This window comes from Euwallacea fornicatus, chromosome 1, assembly GCF_040115645.1.
Source record: "Euwallacea fornicatus isolate EFF26 chromosome 1, ASM4011564v1, whole genome shotgun sequence".
Taxonomy (NCBI): Eukaryota; Metazoa; Arthropoda; class Insecta; order Coleoptera; family Curculionidae; genus Euwallacea; species Euwallacea fornicatus.
The window spans coordinates 1,159,330-1,168,262 of NC_089541.1; the positions used below are offsets into that span (position 1 = coordinate 1,159,330).

The 8,933-nt window shown below is 41.9% G+C and overlaps 1 protein-coding gene across 12 annotated transcripts in view; it reads right to left on the reverse strand.

Moving 5' to 3' along the window:
* The window catches only part of LOC136340737 (multiple PDZ domain protein-like), a 59,298-nt gene that overhangs the window by 44,571 nt on the left and 5,794 nt on the right, over positions 1–8,933 (reverse strand). For all 12 annotated transcript variants that reach the window (XR_010732368.1, XR_010732367.1, XM_066285114.1 and 9 more), the window contains exon 3: positions 5,018–5,152. Coding sequence is in view for 10 of the 12 variants with exons in the window: in XM_066285114.1 (XP_066141211.1) it covers positions 5,018–5,152 (135 nt within the window). In the remaining 2 variants the exon portion in view is untranslated. The remainder of the gene's footprint in view (positions 1–5,017; positions 5,153–8,933) is intronic.

The following is an 8,933-nucleotide window of genomic DNA, read 5'->3' on the forward strand; positions in this document are numbered from 1 at the left end:
GTGTTTTTTCGCGTTTCTCTAATCGTGAGAAAAACAAGTCTTGACGTGGCGACGACGGGATATAACGACCCTCTTCACTCGGTCCCCTCGCCGTCGGTGTATTCGACTTTCACTGCACCTGCTTTTCGCCATTTGCCAAAGGTTGAACGCCGATATCTCGAGAACTATCAATAACTCCGAATGATCTTGATGGGCTCTATAAATCTGTGAAAACCGCATTGCCACCGCGTGTCTTTTAGTTTCCGAGATATGCAGTCACTTTGATTGATGTTCATGCGATTTTGTAAGTATCTCAAGACGAATCCAAGGTCTCACTCGAGGCCCCGCCAATCGATGATTCAGGGGAAAAACTTCACCTGAAAAAATTCGAACCTTTCTCAATCGTATCGTTTATTCTCTATTTGTGCAGTAGCGCCCCAAAGGAGAGAGACAAACGGGGTATTTCAGGTAAATCGTGCATATGTTAATCGATCTGTTTCCTATGCGTGTATGCTACTTATCGCTAAAAACGTTACGAGAAATAATAAACAAATGTCGATAAAGTTACTTTATTGTCAATAAAAAAATCAATTTTTGGAACTGACCCGGTCAAAAGTAGGTGGACGTGGTAAAATCGGTCGAATTTGCCTTAAATTCTCAAGATATCGGAAAAACATTGGCGCAATTTGCATTTGGTTTATAGTCCGCAACATGCCTCGTGGTTCAAAAGCATCCTCCGAGTTAAAAGAGCGAATCGTTGAAGGTTTTAATGAGGGCGAATGCAGACGCCAAATGCCCGCAGGTTCGATGTTGAAAAGGGCACTGCTTGGGCTATGATAAACAGATATCTAAGAACCGGATCAATTTACCCGAAACTAAAAACTGGACCAATTTACCCGAAGCTAAAAACTAAACCATCGGAGACGCTAAACAAAAGAGATGCGCGGAAGATAAAAACTATTAGTTCGAAAAATCCATTCAGGTCTTCTGAGAAAACTCGATCTGAGCTGGAAGTTGTCGGAATTTCTGCGCCTTCACGGTCTGTAGAACGAAGATTAGTCCAAGAGGAAATGTTTCCACGCAAAAAAACAACTTTTCAAAAAGAAAAATCGGAAGGCCCCAATGGAATTTGCCTGACAGCATACTCGTCGACTCAAACGGGATTGGGAACGAGTTTGCTGGAGCGATGAATCCAAGTCCGATTTGTTTAATTCCGATGGCATTCAATACGCCCCACTGGTCAGCGATTAAGCCCTAAATACATCAGACCCACGTTTAAGCACGGAGGAGGATCGGTAACGTATGGGGATGTTTCAGCGGCTTTGGTATCGGCCCGTTACGTAGAATAAATGGTTTCGTGGACCGATTTGTGCACAGGGATATATAGTTCAGAACGTCCTGTTACCTTAGGTTGAAGACAGTTTACCCTTAAGGTTCCATTTTCAACACGACAACGACCCCGAACATCCCTGAAACTTGGTCGAACGATTTCTTAGACGAGGAAAAGTGCCGATTTTGACCGTTACTAGGTGGCGCAACAATCGTCAACAACAGGCTTCTATTCTTTTGTAGGACGCTTTGGCAGATCCGCTCGTTTGAAAATGATTTCTTATGCGTTTGAGAAGCTTTCGTGATGGCTTCAGCCTTTCTAGATAACGAATAACAAATCTACGACATGTTCTGGTTGACACTTTGTTACATCCGCCATAAATAATAAACGTATTGAGATGATACTCGTTTGAATCATTTACGAGTGCCGCCATACTCAAATTCTGGAGAGCAGCGCCATCTAGTAACTCTAGACGTTACTTAAAATAAGTTGTTAAGTACTGGTCGTTGAAAAGTTTTTTTTTTTTATAAAAAGGAAACGGTTAGATTTAGATATGGAGAGTTGAATTGAAGGTAGTACCTATTTTTGGTGCTAAATATGTATTCGTTGAAAAAATACGGGGTTCGTATTTAAAAAAATTGAGTTTTTTTCCAATTCTTGAATCGTAATTTTGGACTCTCTTTTTGAATGCCCTGTGTGAAAAAAACTTGATTTAACTCACTGATCCAAGGACCGTAAAGCATTTTGTGCAATAGCGCAGAACTTCATTGCAAAATACTTAGCCATTTTCGAATTGTTGGAAAATACATTCATGGCTGGCACTCAAATTTTTTTTGGAAAATTTTAAATATCTCGAAAACCGCAAAAACTAGGTATGGAATACTGCGCACGAAAAATGTTCGTAACGTTCCACGGAATCGAAATTCGTTATAATGTATAGGGCGTTCCATTTAAAATAAGCGAGTCGGCATTAATTTCCGGTACAACCGAAAGTGGTATTTTCATGAAAATATTTTTCACCAATACATCACCTCCTCTTTAGTATGACGTCCAAATTTCAACTTTTTCCCAGTCATAGTTTCGAAGATACGGATAGTGGCCCATATTCGTGGGACACCCCGTATTTTGATGATTTTGCCGTATCAGACAAGGGGATGACCTTCCTTAAATAAACCAGTGCTCTAATTGCGCTGCAACATCACCATTAGATTTTCATGAGGAATCAAATGGGAACAATGTAAGGGGGAAATAGATCCATAGGCGTAACATAGGGTGCTCGGTTTAAGGATAAGAAGGTATGTAACATCCGTCTACTTCTGACCGGGTGAATTCCAAAGAGTTATTTTTTTGTTAACAATAAAGAAACTTTGTCAACATTTGTTTGTTGTTTCTCACAGCGCGTTTTGCGATTAGCAACGTACAAGTGCAGGAAACAGATTCGATTAACGTAAGCACGATTTAATCGAAAAATTCTGTGTGTGCGTCTACTTAAGGCCGCGGCGTCTCTGATCGTGGCGATTCGGGCCCCAAATTAATTCGAACAACCTCCGACACCCGATCAAACGCTCACAAATCCACGAACAGGTGCCCGATTATTTGGACGAGCGTCCCGACGACATTTTCCGCGATTACCGCATTAAGTTTTCCGTCGTTTTAATTCGCACGTATAAACCAGTTTTATTGAGAGAGTAAAAGTTACGGCAAACGCCTCTGATCGGCCTCACAACGTGGATGTTGAATAGCCCCATTAAAAATTTTATTTATTCACGTATTAGGACCGTCCCGAAATTGGATTTCAATGATGTAGCCAATCTGGATTTGAAAAGTTCTCCAGCAGATAAATTCCAGGGATTTTTGCGCACTTTTTATTGGAAAACGAACTGAAACAAAGGACGCAAAACATGGGCTCCGTGTCCAAACAATAGAGGCTTTATGGAGTGAAAGCGGGTCAATTTATTAGTTCCACTTTTCCAGGGGTCCATGCACGTCGATTACAAACGATCCAAGGGTCATTGTGGCACCTTGTTTCCCGTGTTTTATTCGGAAAAGGGCACGCAATAAGCAGGCTTCCTCGTTAAATTTTAAATAAAAGATTTAACTTCCTGCTTGGCACATAAAGAGCGAATTTAATTAATTGAAAAACACGAAGTGTCCCTGAAAAGGCGAGATAGAAACGGGGAGATTTAGCGGTTTTGCGTGTACTTTTGCTTTTTCTACCATATACAGGGTGTCCCGAATCCCGCGCGCTGTCACTGCTGCCGCTTAAACGGTGAGAGTTGTAAAAAAGTTCAAAATTTAACACTCTTTCAAGGACTGAAAGCAACGTTGCCACATGTTTTTCGGTTTCCAAGTTATCGTTGAAAAGCTAAAATTTGGCCTAACCTGAACTAACCTCTTTTTTTACATAGAGGTTGAGGGGAACTGCAAGTAGACATTGGGGGCTTGCCACTCGGCGATCTTATTTGCCCCCTTTGTGTCGGGTTAACGTCCCAAACCAGGGCAGGCTGACCGGCTAAACCCTCTCTCCTCCCTCCGCCGTTGTACCCTCCGGAACTGCCGCAAGGTATTACTTCGGGGGAACCTGAACTAACCTGAATGGGCCGAAAACTAAAGGTTTCAATAATATTTCATAATTGGACAATATAACGGAATTAATTAACAAATAAAAACAATTACCGACATCTACTTAGATATTACTTTTCCGCTTTTCATAATTTATTAGACTTCCGAGTTTGGAAATGTTCTGAATTAAGTCTGTTGTAACTAACTTATTATTGATCACCCAGGGCTTGATTGATAATTTATTCGCTTACATAACTGAGCAACATAAAAATTACATGTTTTATTTAGAGCTCCAGGGCCGGCCTAGCTCATTGAGGAAAAAAACGGGGACACCTCTCTTTCAACTGAAAGATGCAAAAGTTGTATCCTGCGATGGACCATCGTAAAGGGGCCACTCTGAACTTCTAATAATCTGCCACAAGACGTGCCGGTCCCCGCTTAAAACACTCGAGTTGTCGTCATTATCTCAAAAACGGAGCAACATTTGAAACTTGCCGGTTTGCGCACATAAGAAAATTATAAATTTTCTGCAGCGAAAATTTTACCGAAAAACCTTTAGGGGGGCCCATTTTCATGGAAAACGTACTTGGCCAAATTTTAGTTTTCCATAATAACCTGGAAAGGAAAAATCATTTGGCAACACTGCTTTCGGTCCCTATAAGAGCATTAAACTTGTCACATTTTTTGTAATCCAACCGACTCTGCAACTCTCACCGTTTAAGAGATGTCAACGATGGCACGTCGGATTTGCGACACTGCAAGGAAGACATTTACAAGTCCGGCCTGCGGCGCCGCTCTGAGGTCATAATCGTGACCAAATGGCGAGTGGAGCTGATATAATTTTGGAGAATTGCTGAGTCCCGGGGCATTGAGGAGCGCCGCCGGTGTCCTGCATATTGTGGACTAAATAAGCAGTGGCGGCCCAGGAGTAAAGGCACTGAATTGATGAGATATTGATCCTCTCGTCTGAAATTGTAGTTTGTAACTGATGGCAACAAAGAGGAGATAACCAATGACATTGATTTATTGCCAAGAAATATAAAAAGCCGCCATTATCTGCGAGACAGCTCTAAATAATGATTAATTAACTTGCAAATCGAGGCTCCAAATTTCATTTAAAATTTAGAGCTTCGCTCGATGACTTACCCTATCGGCTACTCCACCTGGTAAGATGGTCTTGACCACCACCCCAGTGCTTCGTCCTCCAATGATGCCGAAGGCTAAGCCTGAACCATCGTTGATTAGATCAATGACTTCTACTTGGGCCCACTCGGTGTTTAACTGCAATGAGAATCGCTCAGTCTCAAGGGACAAATCGCGTTATACGAGACATCAACAAAATGTTGTTAACAATATGTCGACTTACGGCATATTAAGCGCTGCGGCGCATCTACAAAAATTTAAATCGGGACTCTCCTCGACGGCCCTGTATACTCCCCTGTACCTAAAATTCTATTTTTAGGGGCTGCTAACTCCGAATTTCCGAGAGTTTTTAAATAATAAATTTGACAACCATAATGATTCATGAAATGGGGAAATATGTGATATGGGGTAGGTCAACTTGAATTATTACAAGATAAGGGAGGACATAATTTGTTCCGGCAATTACACGGGGGAAATTTGATGTTTTTAGTGAGCCCTTTTCAACTTTAATTCATGGCACTTTAGTTTATTAATTATTCATAAATCGGCGTTTTTTAGTTAATAATTCTTTTGAAGCTTCAATTTTTCATCGATGGCCAGTGCCGTACGTATTCGTCTTTGTTCGGCACGTTGGAACGTCGACCATTAGCGACGGGTCTCCAGCTGATTTCGCCGGTGCAAGTACGCAATTTCAACGTTTAAAATTCTCTCCTTCCTCTCGCCTCTGCCGCGTTTTGAAATTCGCCCCGTCCGGCCCTGTGTCTGACAGTCACATGCAATTTCCAAAGTCCAAGGCAAAAGAACTGGACTCCAGAAAAAACGTGCAATGGAGAATGACCTGTGCAAACACCTGAACTGACTTACCATCCTTTCACTCTTTTTTGCACAATTTCCCAGTCCAATCTCCCTTTTTAAATAGCGCAATAGAACTCATTTCCTTAAAACTCCTCATGTTTTCTCTATGGGCGATTTTTTAATGGCACACGCCATTAAAAATAATTAAAACTCGTTAGTTTCGGTCGCCGAGGGGGCTCCCACGGACACAAAAACATGATACGCCCTGCGCCCTCATTCATTTTGAATGAAACTGGGAAAAAGGGCGCACTTTGGGGGATAATAAGGTTAGCCTCCGGTACCTAGAGACCTAAAATTGTCCGGAAAAATCTCATGTGGTGATAAACGGCATCGCTGAAAGTTCTAGGAAGGGGCGAGAATGTAGTTAAATTACGATCGTTTGATGTATTAAAATGTCCGAGGGGGACACTGGCGGTGTCGCTGTGAATTTTTAAACTCAAAATGTTCGTATTTTGCGAGGGTTTGGCGCAGCACTGCCTCCAAAACACAAAAAACATATATATATATATATATATATCTGAAAAGGCTGGTGTCCCTACTTAAACGCGTTGCACGCATACTGAGTGACGTAGAAAGAGGTGCATTCTCTAAAAATCAATAGATCGTTTTAAGCAATTTTTGACGCGCACGTTTTTTACGCTAACGCAAGTAGATCGTTGAAATAATTAATCAATAAAATTAATAAAACGAATTAAAATTAATTAAAACAAATTCGATGGTCAAAATTCGAAAAACGCTGAAACGCACGCCAGCCCTCCGCGTTGTCTCAATCGCTCCTGGACACGTCTAGTCATCGATTCAATGAGATCGATGTCCTCTTCAGGGATTTCATTCCAGGCTCTCTGTACGGCATTACGGAGCGCCGCTAGAGTTTATGAGCGTTGGCGTAAATTTTGCAAAGGGCCCCCCAGACACTCAATTATATTGCACAATATAATATTGTGCAATATTATATTGCTCGATGCCGTTCGGCGCACACGACTCAACGTTTTTGTGCAATATCCACATTCGGCGGGCTGAATTTGAAACGAGAAAATATTGAGACTTGAAAGTAATCGAAGTAATAATGTCGGATATATGTAAAGCCCGTTTGGCGCTTGATTTGTATTTATCTTCCTTAAAAGAACCAAAACGGCGGCGTTTGTCTAAGGAATGGTACTTGAAACGGGGCGAATGTGCACGTGAGAATTCACTGTGTGAGCCGAAGTTAAGTGAATCGAAAGATCACTAAAACGTCTTCCGAATGGACGGTGATACGTTCCGTGGATTGTTGGAAATTCTATCGCTGACATTATGGAAATTTTGTAAAATTATACCCTGCAATTCATTTTCATTCGCAGTTTCTTTGTCTGCTGCCGGGTCAACTTCCTTATGTTTTTCAATTAACAATTAATATGCATTATCTTTTAAGTTTCTTTCACTGCATTCTGTGCTTTTAATCTTCCATAATTCTGGATATTCACGATATAATTGCGAAAATTGGACGATGAACAAGCGGTCTTCGCTTCGCTTCGACATGACGATTTTGAATAAACCAATAAATAATCCGCGCAAATAATGCAATTTTGTGCAATTAATTTCCCACAGGCACAATCATCGTTCAATACTTGAGCAATATACACAATATTCTCCTCAGACGCACAATAATACTGTGCAATATTCAATAATTGTGCAATATTCCTTATTGTGCAATAATCGATATTGCGCAATATTCGATATTGTGCAATATTCCTTATTGTGCAATATTCCTTATTGTGCAACATTCCTTATTGTACAATGCTCGTTATTGTGCAATATAGTTGAGCGTCTCGGGGGCCCTTAACGTTGTACCCACAATATCTCACACATGGTCGACTGGTAACAAGTCCGGAGACCGGGGTGGCCGAGCTGACAAATTGATTCAATTTTATTGGAAGAAATCCATAATAACCCGAGCCACACGAGGTCGTCGACTGTCTTGTTGGCAAATCGGATTGCGGACTGTCCTGTACCCTTGAGCGGTACCTTTGCATCCGAAGAAAATCAAATTTGCTTGCTACCATGAGCCATGGCATCCCGCACTATTATCTCTAAAGTCTGGGGCAGCTCTTGGCCTCCTCACCGTCTCCCTCACCATCATGCATGCCCGGACAAAATCTGGATCCATCGGTGAACCTTACGGTATCGTTCTCCAGGCCCCGCAGCACTCGATTTCTGAATGACTGCGATCGACCCTATAGGTGACGAGGGAGCGCAAGACGGGGGTCGGCAAGCAGTGAGGCCAAAATTCCCTATTCGGCGATAAATGGTTCGTATGCAGATAAGTCGTCCGTGTCCTCGACGAGATGAAGCTGTCCGCCAAGAGTTCAAGGCGGCGGTCTTGAGATTCTGCAGGGTTTCCACATCCTCCTCAACGTTTCCCTCTTTGTGACCGGCCGCGGCGGTTAAGTTTCGGTTCAAGCTAGGGGGCGACTTCTCTAAATGACGAACGGCCTTACGTAAGCCGGCTTCCAAAGAACTTATTTTCTGATAGTACTGTACGCCAATGACCGAGGGCGGATCAGGAAGTTGATTTGTTTGTTGCAGTTTTTACGGCTAAGGGAGTACCTAAAGTTCCTGTTAACTCAAGAATGGATGCGAGAGTATGATTCAAAAACTGGTCGTTTTTAAATACCGAAAATGATTGAAATCAAGCCATTTTCACCGGGTGTTCTTTTTTCCGTGTCACGCAGCGTATTGCTCAATGCAACATCTTCTGGAGATGCACTATCGAATCACCACGGTCAGGTGAGTTCGGCATGCGCCATCACTCCACCTCACCACCCCGCTCCAAATGCTTTTTTGATCCGAATGCGTCCGCGATTCAATCAATCAAAATATTGTTTCGAAGGTTCTTTGTGCCACACGAAACGTATTAAAACAAATTATATTTGTAGTTTGAAGCTTTTTATTGATAAAATAAAGCACTTCTCGTTGTTCACACTTGATTTGAACAGTCGAAACAGTCCCGTTTTAAATTGAACATTTTTTTTTTTTATTGAAAGGCGATGGTCATCAAATGTAATTTGAACTCGTGATTCGTTAA